The 16,781-nt window shown below is 36.6% G+C and overlaps 1 protein-coding gene across 1 annotated transcript; it reads right to left on the reverse strand.

The window, feature by feature from the left end:
* Nucleotides 1-2,775: 2,775 nt before the first annotated feature.
* LOC106471151 (CCAAT/enhancer-binding protein-like) lies at nt 2,776-4,167 on the reverse strand. Its single transcript, XM_013931740.2, has one exon. The coding sequence runs from the start codon at nt 3,945-3,947 to the stop codon at nt 2,961-2,963; it is 987 nt and encodes a 328-aa protein (XP_013787194.1). The 5' UTR covers nt 3,948-4,167; the 3' UTR covers nt 2,776-2,960.
* Nucleotides 4,168-16,781: the final 12,614 nt, after the last annotated feature.

Genomic DNA, 16,781 nt, shown 5'->3' on the forward strand with positions numbered 1-16,781 from the left:
GAGCTAGGAAAATAACAGTAAAGGCAAAAATCCCCTTTACGTAATGAAAAAGCCCGATAAACCTGTCGTTCTCTTATTTAAATATAAATCATATTTCTCTGATGCCTCATTATCAAACCAGTTTTGTAAGTTTGTTATTAATAGATCTGGGGGATTTGGCAGGTTTTTAAGCTTTTGCATAGTGAAATTTTGTGAAGAGTAACAAATGCATGCATGCATGAAAGTTAAACGAGGTTTTAAAACAAAAATCGATCTATAAGGCTTAGATAGAATTCGAAAACCATACAGAAAAAACATTTTGACAATTTGAGGATACTATTGAAACGCAAAAAAAAAAGACGTTATATATTGGAATGATAATTGATAAGAGTTAGACAATTAAAGATAACAACCTACGACAATAACACCCAACCACATTTTTCTAAATCAGAGGATGTGGCTAATCCATGGCACGCGAGGCAGAAACATGCGGCACACCTGTGAATTAGAAAATATTACATGTTTTGCTACAAAACACAATTTTGTTTGGAATAAGGAGTATACAAGAACTGTTAATAAAATACCGAGGGTTGAGTACGTCATATAACAAAATATTTTGGAGCCCCGTTACGTCGTTACAGTTCATGCTGCCACGTCTGGTCATACTCTATCTGACGATCACCATCTTGACAATAACTATGCAGCGTAGTCTCCATTGCAAAAAGCTCCGCCGTAAGGCTGTCATGCCCAAAGCACAACACACCTTCCTGCATGCTTTCCATAACCCATCTAGTGTACGAAGATGACCGTTTCTCAGTGCCCGTTACAACAGTCCAATCGCAGAGAAATCCACAGGTGCTGCGTTAAGTATGACTTCATATGAAATAGCATGAATACAATTTCATTCTTCAGTTGCTTAAGGTATGAGATGGTTGAACGGAAGATATGTGTGCATGATTATGTTACATAAGAAATGGATGTTCCACGGCCCTCCAAAAAGCGATCAATTTTCGGTGCCAAACAATGTCCAAATGTAGTTCTGGTACAATCCATTCCACTGAGACTTTATTTTAGTTGTCACCTGACTTGCTGATTTGTATATTTAAAATCGTCTTAACATGATGTACTGAACCCTGTATATGTCATATTATTAAGTATTTCGTTTAATTTGACTACGTTCATTAGAACTACAGTATTTTTGTCTGAAACGAATAGTTTAATTTTTTTTCTTTACAACAACATTCGTATTCTGATTGAACAGTTCTAGCTATTATGACAAACATCGTATCTTGACTGATCAGTTCCTTAATTAAATCTTCGTATTTTGACTGATCAGTTCTTTGATTAAATGTTCATATTTTGACTGATCAGTTCGTTGATTAAATGTTCATATTTTGACTGATAAGTTCGCTGATTAAATGTTCATATTTTGACTGATCAGTTCCTTCATCAAATCTTCGTATTTTGACTGATCAGTTCTTTGATTAAATGTTCTTATTTTGACTGATCAGTTCGTTGATTAAATGTTCATATTTTGACTGATAAGTTCGCTGATTAAATGTTCATATTTTGACTGATAAGTTCGCTGATTAAATGTTCATATTTTGACTGATCAGTTCCTTCATCAAATCTTCGTATTTTGACTGAATAGTTTAAAGGTGTTCCTCATTATTACATAAAAAAACTCGCATGTCTTCAAGATCTTTGCTTTATTAACAACGTCAAGAATTATAGATAACATGGGTATCTTTACATCGGCCGAACAGCTCAAAATAGTGGATGTGATATTTAGTGTTGGCCGAAACCTTTGCCTTTGCTAGTGTCTCTATACACACACAGATATATATATATATATATATATATGTTTATCTCCCTGAGAAATGACTAATTCTTGCTATACTGAAAATGCTCAGAGACGTTTTTAAATGACTGACCTTTACTCAAATGCGCAATGCATCATTTACATCACACAACTACACAAAAACAACTATGTATGAAATCCGTACCCAGACCTTTTACAAATCAAAACCGCAACAATTTTTACGTAAAAGTTATATGCCAAAAAATCGTTAGGAGTAATTGTACGGTTTTAACTATATTTCATATTGGCCACGGTGCTGTGTGAGCAAATTACATTACTGTTCACAATCGGGATGGGATGTCCCACGTTACTTTTATCCCTTGCAACAATCTTACCCAAAATATTCTCAGATATCATATATTGAACAATTTGTTTACGCCTGTTACACCTCAGTGTAAAGAACCGACTAAATTTGGTAGAAATAACTAATTTTTTACTCAACATAATAAAACACTTAACAGTTATTGGTCAAGGGTGTATCCAGCACCCAGTTTTATTATGTTTTATAGATTGTGTAACTTGTGTGATATTAATGACCGTGCTACCAATGATTTCATAGATCCATAATCAGTATGGAACTTAATAACAGTTTAGAAATTTGTTTAAAATGCTGATGGGTTATAGTAGTTTTAAGGTTAATAAAATACCCTATACAGTCGGAAGTACTGTAATACTTCATATGCACATAAAAAGGAAAAATCAAAATAGTCAAGTTCACTGTACAAATTTTTAATAATATTTAATAAGCTGAACTGACGGGTTACACCAGCAACCACACGTTCAGCAAACTCTACATTCAACACTTTATAAAATACTCATGAACTTTTAATATAATCTTTTTCTCAGTATAAGTAACATTTCTTAGTAGTGATTATACGAAATACCTATCCGGACATCTGTTTTAAAAAAGAACAAATATCTAATAATTTTACTCTTTACAATGTAATAGGCAATAATTATCACATAAGCAATTAAGATGATTATCGGAGCAACAGAACTCCTCAAACCATTATCCGTAGGCATACAAATCGCAGAAAAGTTCAACAGGTTAAAGCAACAGCCTAATCGACATAAAATTAACAGTGGTCCACGGAAGCAAATGTGTTCTTTATGAATAGGCTCACATATTAGGCAGACGGGCTTGGATACGATCGAACTGGCCAATCTTAGCAATTTCAGTGTCCACATTTTCTTGGGGTACTCCAACATTAGTGAGCAACGAACGCAACACACTCAGTTCTTTGGTCAACAGCTCCACCCGGCTGCGTAAGGAGTCGTTTTCGCGAACGAGTTCAGAAACTTTGCGTTCAGTTTCGCGACTGCGTTGCTTGGCTTTCTCACGAGATTTTCTGACTGCAATGTTATTACGTTCCCGTCGACGTCTGTACTCTTCACTGTTCTTGTCTACTAGTTTTTTACATTTACTTTTACCGTGAGGCAGTGTTCGGTAATTACTGCTACTACTAGAACAGCTGTCTAGACTATTCTGCATTCCTTCACCCAAATCTTGCCTCAGACCTACACCGTCGAAGCTGTCCAGCAGCGACGCGGTGGTAGTCACAGGCCTTGGATAGGTAGAGGTCTCCACAGCAGCCGTAGTTCTGACGGCAGTCTCTAAACGATGAAGTCGGTCTTTGGCACTGGAGAAATCACCGAGTAGTCCCAGGTCAAGAAATTTATCAAAATTGTCAAAGTCTATAGGTTCTTGTTTAATATTGACGCCAAGTTCAGCCCCGTAACGGTCAGTTCCAAGAGTAGTTTGATGAGGCATTACCGGGAAGGAAGCGACGTCAGACTGGGCCTGTTCGGCGGCCAGTAACTCTATGGTGTCGAGCTGGGTTGGCGTTATATCTGTCCCAATACTAGTTGGTGGAGATTTTGCACTATCAAAGATGTCAAAGAACGAGCTGTTTAAACAACCTTTCCTAGAATTTTTAGTGTTAATAAAATTTTGTAAATTAAAAGAAAACTCGGGTGAGTTAAGTTCAGTAAGATCTGACTCAGAACAATCAATTGTCACAGGTGCCACAGTACTACTAATGTTTACGTTAGGCTTAGTATCTTCAAGTTCATGGAGAGAGCCGTCATACATGTACGGTGATTCCATACCTGGTGAAGTTATCAAACATGGCGAGGGATTGCTGGTGAAGTAGTCCACAGAAGCATGAGCTCGATATGACGCCGTCTTGATGCAAGGGCTACTTGCCCTAAGTGATTCACTTAACAGTAAAATGATTGCACAATAAACGTAAAACAACTTAAGTTCTACTTCTTCTTTCGAACTTATGTCCTCTCAGCCTACACAAAACCCGAATTCTGAAATCTACGCAGTAAGTATGGTGTATTTATAACTTTTACATATTATGTTCATCCGCTTCACATCACGTGATAGGGAATTACTTAAACAACATTCTATATTTCGTAAGATATTTATACTATTTTATGAAAATTTCACCAAAATAAAAGTTAACACATTTTATTTTCACTTCACTTTAATATTTGTTAATTTTTAGAATTTAAAGCAAAGTTTTTGTAGAATTATTTCTTTGTATGCGCAGCATTTGTCTATTCACACACCACTAACGTCATTGCATTTCTGATTGGACACAACGAACTTGCCTCTTCTTTGACGTCTGAATAATACGAATTTGCTGCGTCACGCAAGCATGAGGTTTAGCATGCTAAGAAAGGTGACTGTGGATGAGAGCGGTGTGAACAAGTTGGATCTTATTTTTGAGACTAGCGATATTACATTGTGGAACTTAAATTTTTCCAGTAAATATATTTAGTTCAAACTAATATACATTCACTCAGCCTATACCAAATGGATTATGTATTAATACGAGCTTTTTAATTTTATTTTTAAGGTGTGTGTTTATCCATGAAAATCTAATAAAGAAATTAACTATGGATGTAATGGGCGAGTGAATAAATTCAGATTTTATCATTCGTTTTTACTTTTATACACATGTATTTAATTTCAAAACAAATATCCGGACATAAGTTAAATATAGTAAAACTGTTCATTTAAAGAACGTCGTACATTTTCGATGACGAGGAACCCACTTTGATACTAATGATGGTTGGAGATGGCTTGAATGGGTAATGATATATATGAATAATAATCTTTAACTTTTTAGTAGTTTCCATATCTTCAAATAATATTATAGTTTTTTTTTAAATAAATCAACTTCGTCATATTTGACGGATAACTGAAAATTTAAACGAGACACTAAAATATTTGCTCATGATTTGATGTCACCAACAATGTTTGCATGATGAAAATATATTTACATTTGTACAGTGAAGTTTATTTTTTGTCTTATTCGTAAACACGGTGAAATAATACGTTCTGCACCCATAAGAATTCTAAAATTTCGAGTAGTGTTGTCATCAAACACGAGATAACAGGTACCTGTATGATACTTTGCTGGTACTAAGGCGTAAACAAGTCTGAGCTGTGGTTTGGAAAAGTACCACGACGTGGCGCCTGCGTGAATTCTTGGAAATGAGATAAACAAGTTTTTACGGGGCGACGATGTTATCGTTGTTATGGTAACATCTGGTAAATAGGTTCAGGTACAGGAGGTATTTGAATTGCAAGAATATATATATATATGATAAATTCTAGTAATTACCTTATAATATCCTACAATCATTGTCATTTTATAAACGAATATATTTGTAAAAAAAAAAGAGGGGGAGTAAGACAAAACAGTATTGCTTTTATACTTATTTCAAGTTGTTTTCTATATGAAGTCCTTTTTAGTTGCCCCCCAGTGGCACAGCGGTATGTCTGCGGACTTACAACGCTAGAAACCGGGTTTCGATACCCGTGGTGGGCAGAGCACAGACAGCCCTTGTGTAGCTTTGTGCATAATTAAAAACAAACAAACAAACCTTTTTAGTTTTCCTTTCAACTTAGCTTTCCATATTCACCGGAATGTATATTTTAGGATTTATTATAGAGTTTTGTTTATCAACGATTTGTTTCAATCTATTTTTATCGGATTACGTTAATTAGCTAACAGCAGTATTAACGAGGTGTCCAGAACTATAAAGGTTTGTGAAAATCTAAAGAAACATATTCATTACATTAAGTAAAATAAGACGATAATATAAACAACCAGTGAATGTTGATTTATGGTATCATTTACTTCCAAACAATTTCCCAACGCAACTATTTTAGTATCGAAAAGAAGATAGAGCAGATGTAATTAGTTTTTCAGCAGTAAATTTGGCATTAACCTGTTAACTCTTTAGATAGTTTTGAAATTCATACACATCAATTTTCTTTTAATAGCAGGAATCTTGATCGGGGGGGGGGGGTATGATATTCCACCTCTGCCTCCCTCATGTAATGGTGTTTAGTCGCTTCACGATTGTACGTGCCATCCTTGTTCTCAATATCGTTTGATTTTGGTACATGTTCTGCCGAGGCATCACATTAAAATAAGATGTTGATATTACTTAAAGTCACTGATATGATTTCAATATCCCTATCAGGGACGTGTCCATTCGTGTTCTACGTTTATCATTTGCACTGGTTTACATTTTGCTTTATTTGGTATGCTAAACTCTTGCATATTTCAAACAGTTCCATATACTCCAGTGCTTGTCCATTTTGTAGCATATCGTATATGTATTGACATACATACCCTTTTTTAAAACACAATGTACACACTACATAAATGATATATTAGGTAAGTCTAGCATTAGTGTGTTTTAAATAGCAATGGTTTGTGGTTTGTTTGGTTTGAATTTCACGCAAAGCTACTCAAGGGCTATTTAGCCGTCCCTAATTTAAGGGTGATAGACTAAGAGTAAAGCAGCTAGTCAACATCACCCGCCGTCACATTATAACGTCCCAACAGCTGAAAGGAAGAACATGTTCGGTGACGAGGATTCGAACCCGCGACTCTCAGATTGCAAGTTGAGCACCTTAACCCTCAGGCCTAACAATGGTTTGGTTTGTTATGAATTTCGCGCAAAGCTACACGAGGGCTATCTGCACTAGCCGCCCCTAATTTAGCAGTGTAAGACTAGAGGAAAGCCAGCTAGTCATCAACACCCACCGCCAACTCTTGTATTACCCTTTTCCAACGAATAGTGGGATTGACCGTCACATTATAACGCATCCTCGGCTGAAAGGGCGAGCATGTTTTGTGTGACGGGTATTCGAACCCACGAACCGCAGATTGCGAATCGAGCGCCTTAACCACCTGGCCATGCTGGGCCAGGCCTAACAAAGGTGGCATCGGCATATCTTTTGAAATATGTATAAACTGTTCAGTATATTTATTTAACCAAATGTTCTCACGGTTTTTGAAAGAATATTAGCTAAACATGGTGGAACTTTTGATGACATGGAAACTCCACCTCTTTATTCATAATGACAATCATTCAAAAACAAATTAGTTTAATAACAACTGGTTTCATTGTTCACTTAATAACATCCGAAATTCGAAAAATTAAAATAATATTTAATTCCCTTACTTCATTGAAAGGTATATTAGTATGTAATGACTAAGTGTTCAAACTAACAATATGTAAGACGATTTGTAAACGTAATGAAGAAATTTTAATACATACCACATGTTTCGACAGAACATTGGTCTGTCTTCTTCAGGTATGTATTAAAATATTTCATTATGCTTGTTTGTAAGTCCGCAGACATACCGCTGTGCCACTGGGAGGCTTCATTATGCTTACAAATTGTTGTGTCTCACATATACAAGTCTCCTAACGCAATGTGCTTCTGTACACAAATAATATAGTTCATCAAAAACTAATTTATAAACATCTTTAGAAAACTGAAAACTATCTGTTATTGTAAAGTCGTTTGTTAAAAACGGCTAAAACAAAACCGACAAAAAACCTGCTAGTTTATATGTAAAAAATATGTACGATACAATCGGTCTTATAGGACAGTTTATTTTGTAAACTTTAGATAATCCACAATGCGAGTCAACTGATATGGTTTCATTTTAAACCGTTTCGTATATTAATCCTTCTTTTTAAGTTATAAAAAATAATTTTGTAAACATCCCTCTCTCAAAGCTGTAGGACTGAACTTCAATTTCCTATATGTAGTATTATCGTTCAGAATAGCTAAAGCCTTTTGTGTATAATCTATTAATTCAGAATTGCTACACTATTGCCTTTATCAGGTTTAAGAGTTACTAAATTATCCGATGAACTCAGATATTTTATAGCTAAGTTTTCTGTAGCTCCTAGGGTCAAACTAGGAAAGCATGAAAGCGCCGAACCGGAAACTTCGGTAACTATTTCATCAAGATTATCATGAATAAGTGTGAGTTTTACCGTCTCTAACAACGAAACATTCTACATAATCTAACTTCTTAAGAGTAACTGAGTACCCTTTTTATTAATAGATTCTGTCAACTGATAATCCGAGAGATTGTAAATATCTCGCGTGGAATCTTCTAAAAAAAAGTATACACACTAAAGTTTTCACGTTTTAACCTGTATAACTTTTTATTTGTTTTAATCACAATTTGATAAGAATCTTATTTTTATGAAATTGAACAACATGAATCAAATTTATAAAGTCTAATATGCTTTCAAATTTTTCTGTCACAGTTTTGTACGTTTTCTACTTTCAGTTTATATTATAATTTTAATTTTAAAACTTATTTTCGAAGACCTATAGTAATTACTTGACCTTAAATTGAAGTTAGTGAATTTAAAGTATGTAAAAATATCTTGTATACGACCATTTAAAAAATTAATATGCAATCTGGTTTGTTTGTTATGAATTTCGCGCAAAGCTAGACGATGGCTATCTACGCTAGCCGTCCCTAATTTAGCAGTGTAAGACTAGAGGGAAGGCAGCTAGTCATCACCACCCACCGCCAACCCTTGGGCTACTCTTTTACCAACGAATAGTGGGATTGACCGTTACATTATAACGCTCCCACGGCTGAAAGGGCGAGCATGTTTGGTGTGATGGAGATTCGAACCCGCAGATTGCGAGTCGAGCGCCCTAACCAATCTGGTTTCCTACAGTTTTAAATTTATTTAAAACATCATCATTTTCGAATAATTTGAACTAATAGAACTTTTTTTTTCAGAAATCGTAATCTCAGAATGAAAATAATAATCAATGAGACAATATACATGATAACATCAGGTATTTAAATTACAACACACGCATTATTTGAATAGTACACTGTCGCCAAGATCCTATTGATATACTACATAAATTGTTTGTTTGTTTGTAGTTAAGCACAAAGCTACACAAAGGGCTATCTGTGCTCTGCTCACCACGAGTATCGAAACCCGGTTTCTAGCGTTGTAAGTCCGCAGACATGCCGCTGTGCCACTGGGGGGCACTACATAAATAAATAAATGTAAGTAAATAGACATACAATATATGAATTTATTACTATGAACATAATGTGGAGGATAAATAAATAGTGAAACTGATTATGGTGTTATATAATTTCATGTTTATAGGAAAGGCTTCTTAATCTAGTAGAGAACATATCCCTTTCACCTGTGGATGTCCCGACCCACCAGGCTTCGTTGGGTCACGTGCTTGACCGGCATTCAACTGTGTTCACTACTGTCGTCATTACCAAGGCAACAGCTGTTCTGGAACTCAGCCACATTCCTTTTAAACAGAGCCCAGGTTTAGCGGGAAAAAAAATGGGGCAAGACTTCAGACACTTCATACACATTAACCTCCATCTTCTAACCTTGGGAAATCTCTAACAATTTCCCCTTTCCTATCAGTCTCCTTTGAAATACAAGCTTAGTATAGGCTAAAGGTGGGACAGTGGTAGGCTTACGAACCTGCGACGCCAAAATGAGGGGTTAGATTCCCCGCGGTAGACACAGCAGATAGTCCAATATGACTTTGCTCTAAAACAAACTAACTAAAGGTGACTAGGAACTACGTACTGCATCTCCTTTGAAATACAAGCTTAGTATAGGCTAAAGGTGGAACAGTGGTAGGCTTACGGACCTGCGACTCCAAAATGAGGGGTTAGATTCCCCGCGGTAGACACAGCAGATGGTCCAATATGACTTTGCTCTAAAACAAACAAACTAACTAAATGTGACTACGAACACGTACGGGTGTTAATTACTACTTCTTACCTCCGGTTGTACATTCTGTCTGCACTTCCATGTACTTTGTATGGAACAATGTTAAGAAAATATTCAGTAAAACTTTGAGCTTACCAAAACACTTCAACCTACATCAAAGAAAATATTCAGTCATAACCATATAAAAGGCTTGGAATAACAAGTTTACGCTTGATATGACACAAGTTACTACTTGCGGATTTCACCTTCTACACAAAACTTCACCTCATCACGAATATTTTGATTTGATCCAATAGAAATATCTTTCACTACTGCTGTCAAAAACACCAGGTAGAACTGTGTTTTCTTCCAAAAATATTGGGAGCCTATACCTTTCTCTTATTTCTTGCATGAAAATTCACTACTGAAACATTCTGTTACAAGAATTAATGTCATGTGCATTATACCTTCAAATAATGTTCTACAGGCCAGTAATCACAGTTCATTTCATATCTCAAAGGCATAACATCCATATCAAAGCCTTTATTTTCATTCATCTGTTGTTTCACAGTTGTGTTCAAAGTATAATTTATTTTTTGCGTTATACAACACTTATAAATGACTTTGTGTAATGTCCATATATGTGTGCAAAACTAAACACATATGTATCAACATTGCACATTGCTACATATACAAATCGTTTTGGACAAACTACCTGCAGCTCATCATCATTACCATAGTAAGTTATACAAGCCATCTCTACATCTTAATAGCCCTCCAGTGACTCAGTGATGAGTCTGAAAGCTTATAGCGCTAAAAACGAGTTTTTATATTCATGGTGAGCACAGCACAGATAGCTCATTTGTTTTAACAATAAACATGTCATTGATAAGTTGAAGATCTATCTTGTATCTCTTATTTACGTGCTTCCTCATCTGGCTCATCTTGTACAGCCAAATAAGTTCTTTCAGCATCTTCATCAACTGAACAAGATGGTATGACACAATTCTCTCATCTTCTTCTGATACATTGGTTTCGACTTCTGATCTAGTCAGTGCACAAGAGGTTTATCACTAACATATGCCCTCAGTTTGTTGACATGTTACATGCCTTTATGTACACCACGCGGCTCAGTAATTTTTATGTCACTGGACCAATTTGTTAGAGTTCAAGATAAGGACCTGTTGAGCAAGAGTCATGTTGCTTTTGTGCTGCTGGTAAAGCCATACCCAATCTCCATGCTGGCGTGTTCATTCCTTAACTGCCATATGGTAATCTATTCTACTGTTGGTGAACTAACTCATGCACATTAGCTAATGCAGACCTTAACTACTCCGCATATTATTGAGGTACTGTGACACAATGCCCTTGTGGCAGACCATACATCACATACACAGAGAGCAGTAATTCCTGACCAAACATGAGCATGTTGAGTGAATAAGTATTTAATATATGTTCTGTTGTGCAATATGCCATTATTACACGCAAAAAGTGTTCTTTGTCAGTTCAGCTGGGATTAAGAAACTTTGCATGTCACTGCTTGATAGTTTATATTACTCATTTTACTCAACGATTAGGCTGGGGATGATAGGACAAAGAGTGCCTCTGTACCACACTCAACACTTTGCACAAATAAGCTAGCTATAGAAATTAGCTCCCAGATCCATATGAATTCCTCCAGGTGCAACTAATTGGGCTATTCAATATTCTATCAACACATTAGCAACAAACTGTAAGAATTGTTGGCCAATGGATATACATTGGCCCATTTAGTGAAGTACTCTATAATGACGAGCACATACTTACTACCTCATTCAGTGTCTGGGAGAGGAAGAGTGATATACGCATATGACTATTTTCTGTAAAGGACAATCAACAATTCTCTGATGGAGTTTACCTAGTTTAGATGGCTTTTCCTTAGGGCAGCACACACTATATAATGTTTACAGCACCATTTAATATCTCTACCTCAATGTAACTAGTAAAACCATCATCACATCTTATAGCAAGTGTATATGACATTTAGGTGGCCTCCAGTCTTTGTATTATGAAAAGTCTGAAGAATTTCATGTCTAAAAGTTCTGGGTACCACTAGCTGAACACAGGCTGGGAACCACATCTGAGTGGTTAATAACTGTGTTACAGAAAACGTTCCTGCAATCGTAGTTGCCATACAAGTGACACAGGTTACGTGTATCCACTACATTCCTCAATCTGTCTGCCATGTTTTTCTTTGCTGCATGGCATGAATTACCCAGATCTTTCAGTTGTTCTTTCTGTAGATCCTGAAGCATTAATTGTCCCATCCAGTCACCTGTAGAATTTTCTACCTTATGGCTTAATATTGCTTTGTCAGAAATGGCTTTAACTCCCATAAGGTATCTATGGTTAGGACATTCAAAAAATGTAACAGGGTCTTCCTGTGAAGCAAGAAAATCTATTGGTGTTTCTATGTTGCAGGCCCAGACAATGCAGTACAACAAAGTCATACTCCTATAACATTGTTATCAAATGTTTAATCATCCTTTCCAGATTTTTAAAGTTTATAAGTCATTTCAATGATGCATGATCCACCAAAAAGGGAGGAATTTCTACAATACAGGTATTATTTGTAGTGTTTTAGAAAGACTACTACTACAAGTGGTTCTTTCTTTATCATGCAGTATTGGCATTCAGAAGCCATGACCATAAACTAACATATGATATTATACATTCCACTCTATCTTGAAACGGCAATAACACTGCCCTAATTACAGTATTGAAGTACAGTTTAGGGACATAAATGCTTTGGTTCATATAAAATGTGCATCAGCCTCAGTGAGAGCAGATAATGGTGAGGTAAGTTGTTGCTACTCCATACTGCTGTAATCTTTGTTGGGTCAGTAGAAATTCCGTATCCACCCATAATATGACCAAGGAATGCCACCTGTAGATTAATGAGCACACACTTCCCTGGTTTTATCTTTAAGCATGCCTTTCTTATCATTGAAGTACCATAAAAAGGTTCTCATTAACAGTCTTGAATGTACTGCTAAACATCAATATATCAATAAAGACCAGGCACTTTTCATATTGCAGCCCCTTCAGTATGAGCTCTATCAGCCTCTCAAAAGTGGCAGGTGTATTATGCAGATTAAATGATATCATATAAAACTTGTACAAACCACCAAGGATATGAAAACAGTTGTAGGTCTGCTCTTGTCATCCAGATTGGCTTGCAAGTATCTGGATGCCAAGTGTAAAGTGTTGAATCATTAGGTCCTTCTAATGCATCTAGAGATACAACTATCCATGGGAGTGGACAAGTATTGACGCAAATCACAAACACACAACCATAGCATACTCTCCATCCTGACAATCACTACTGGTTATGACCAAGCATTCTGTGAAAGCTGTATGATTCCATCCTTTAATATCTGCTGTATTTTGATGCTGGCTTAAATGCTAATGCTCCTGGTAAGTCTGCTCACCAGTTGTTTAACTGAATGTGTATCACCTGTATCTATGTGATAGATAGTAACTTTTGTCTAACCAGTCGGCCATGTGGTCCCACATAAACATTGGTAGATTCAACCAGCAGTTCACAAAGCTTCTGCCCATGTTGAATCGAGATCGCTTGCACAACCATTTCCTTGCTCTCATATGTGCTATGACAGAGCAACACCTGGGATATTGCTAGTTTGGTTACCTTCTCTTTGCTTACCATGCTGAGACCATTCCAGAGACCTGGATAGTCAACTATTCATAATTACAGAACAACACTGGGACTTCATCCTTCCTCTGACAGATCACTGTTCAAGTTAATGCTGCCTGCTTTCTGGATTTATGTCAACCCAGACCTTGTCTACAGTAAAACATGGAGAACCACTTGTTTTCACATTATACACTCATGCAGTTCAATGTTCCTGGGCTTGGTTTGGTTGGCATTAGACGTATTTCCCATGGAAACAAAATATACCTGTTGCACAGGCAAAATTTATAGATAATTACTGCAGTACACCCACCCTTAAGATACCAATGCCAGGATCAAGGTTGAAGATTACTATCTTCATTCTGTGAGTGACCTTATCTAAATATAGTTGGGCATGTGCCTCTACAGTCACACTTGTATATCACCATTCATCAAAATGAAGTCAGTGTTAACTGGCCAGAGTGGTGACGTCACTCAGAGTGCCTGATAGAGAACAACCAGTGCCTTGGCAGCTCCTGTTTCAACTAGGAATTCTATCCCTTGCCCGTGCACTTTGATGGGTATGTGCCAAATACCACCCAGCCCCAAGAGAGCTATTCTGAAAATCAAAATGTTTGGTAAGTGCTGCATGTTGCACTTCTCCAAGTCTGTGGCCAGACCCAACTCGAGCTCCATTAGTTTCGTGTAGCTGAAGTAGCACAATATACAGCTCAATGCCAATAAGCTTGCATCTGCTGTTCTGTTGGTCAGAACTAGTAGCCTCCCTTTCCTTGCTACAGCAAGGTATGGGCAGTTCAATACGAAGTGACCTAGACATCCACACCCAAAGCAGGTACTTTGTCCTCCTTTCCACAACAATGTTTGATTGGAGGCACCATCTACATTGGCTGAAGAACTAACACCAAGGAAGGGCCAGGGAAGCACTGGAATCTCTCTGGAAACCAGTGCAGTGGTGTCACAGTGATTGTCGGCTGGTTTACCCTCAGCAAAGCTCAGTGTGACGTATTCACTTGCAGATTATAATCTGTCAGAAGCACAGCCACTGGAGCTGCCATTGTAAGCTTCTTCCTCTGTTGTGACCTATTTGTTGTCATGACTTTTAATTTTATCCTCTCAGAAACTGTTTTAGTTAATGTGAGATGTCTTTCACACCCAAATGATGCTTCATCATCTCACCAGGTAGCTCCTCAATTAACTTCTCTATAAGGATATTCCCATGAGTTATCGACGCCATTGCAGGGTAAAATTTCTCATGCAGATAGCACAGATCATCCACATCAATGGCCAAGTTGTCAGTAGGATTCATTTTTTGAACCTTGAACTCGGATCAATGGACAGCTTAGTTTTCCATCATGTCAAAGCGCAACTTGGTTACAACTATTACAGTACTGTTCTTGTGCTTCAATTATGAGCTCAATAGTAACAAGGTATGGATCATAAACTCAAAATCAAACAAACATTGCACCACATATTCCCAAAAAACAAAAAAGATAAGAAAAAGAGAGGGTAAGGTAAAAAACGGAACAATTCAACTATTTATTTTTTGTTAATTGCATTTATATTCTTCCCTAATTTTTGTCACATTGTGACCCTCTTCTGCTTCAGAATGAACAGGACTTAATTGCCATTGCAACGTCCTTCACCCCCTTACTTTCTGTCTGCCTTCAGCTGGTACACTTCTAAAAAGTATTCACATCTCCCCACTACACATACACATATTGCTACCGATACTTACGTGTCAACCAGTGGGACAACGGTAAATTTACGAACTTACAACGCTAAAATGTGGCTTTACTCTAAAACAACCAACATCTATTCACCGTTTGAAAATTTTGTCTGTATAAATTAAGAACTTTGCTTGTTTAACAGGTTGCAATACGACATACACACTAGCAGGTCCTGAGTCCTGCTCTTGATTTTTAATCCAATTGACAAGAAAAATTATTTTCTCTGCTTTTGTCACATTAGTATCAGTGAATAATTCACTTACGTTACCCAATGGGTTACCACAGTTGTACCCCGAACCTTAAATAATTGTCTCTTTTTCGTCAAAGTCCGCACAGGCGGGTTTAGTTACTTTAGAACACCCTTTGAAAAGACAAATTATTTTCCTTATTTCTATCAAACTGTGAAACTCACTAGAAAATATAGCCCATTATGGCTGATCACTCATACACTGGCTAACTTCACGTTTTCTAACTTTCCTCTGATTGAACTTTTATTTCACTTCACTTGACTTTTGCTCATTTGGTTGCCGCTATTTATATGTTGATCACTGAGGCCTCTAGAATTTCCTGTAAAGTGCGCGAACAGTGCTGATTTAACAATACTTAGTTAAGGTAACGAGAAAAATACTGAAGGTCCGAGTAACGTGACGTCAACATTACAGCCTCGACAACAATGTATTGCAAACACAATATACGACTCTTACCGAGTTATGTAACCAAACTTGTCATAACTATCGCCTTTAAAATAATTGCTGTCATGATATAAAATACTTTAGTTTAGATATTATTGATTAATTTATTTTTGTGAGTAAATATTTTATTACCGTTTAGTTTTTGTTATAATAAGAGTAAAAAGCAGACGATTGTAGGAAGTTGTGTTTATAAGTCATTGATGTTGAGATTATCGAACGTCGCATGTAATACATTGACGTCGAGAATATAGAGATTTCTAGAAGGTGGACAGACGATTAAGTGATAAACATATAAACAGTGTGAGATGAGCAGAAACAGCAGACAGATAATAGCAGAAAAGAATAAAGTTACGGGCTAGGAAAAGTTCGGCGTGAAGTTAACTACCGTAGAAGTGATAGGCCTAACGTTTAATACATTAGAGTAAAACTAACAGTAGAAAAGGGGATAAAAATAAGAATTACTCCGTCAAAGCGTGGCTCTAAATTAATTGAATCAGCGTGAGTGCACTTTGACAAAAGGAACACAGGATATTTTGAAGAAACAAGACCAAACGATTACAGTAACTCGCGCCACAATTGTAAGTGAATCACTCACAGAATACTAGTGCGATATTAATAGAAAAGATAGTTCGGCTTGTCAACTGAAATTCTAAAGTAATTGAATAGGCCTAAGTGGGCTTTTGACAAGAAGAAGAGAACTATATAAAATATATATAGTGTTTATGATATGCCTATAATCTCCATAGTGTGAATAATTTGTTATACATACGTTTATCTTT

The sequence above is a fragment of the Limulus polyphemus genome, unplaced genomic scaffold, assembly GCF_000517525.1.
Source record: "Limulus polyphemus unplaced genomic scaffold, Limulus_polyphemus-2.1.2 Scaffold4437, whole genome shotgun sequence".
NCBI classification, from domain to species: domain Eukaryota; kingdom Metazoa; phylum Arthropoda; class Merostomata; order Xiphosura; family Limulidae; genus Limulus; species Limulus polyphemus.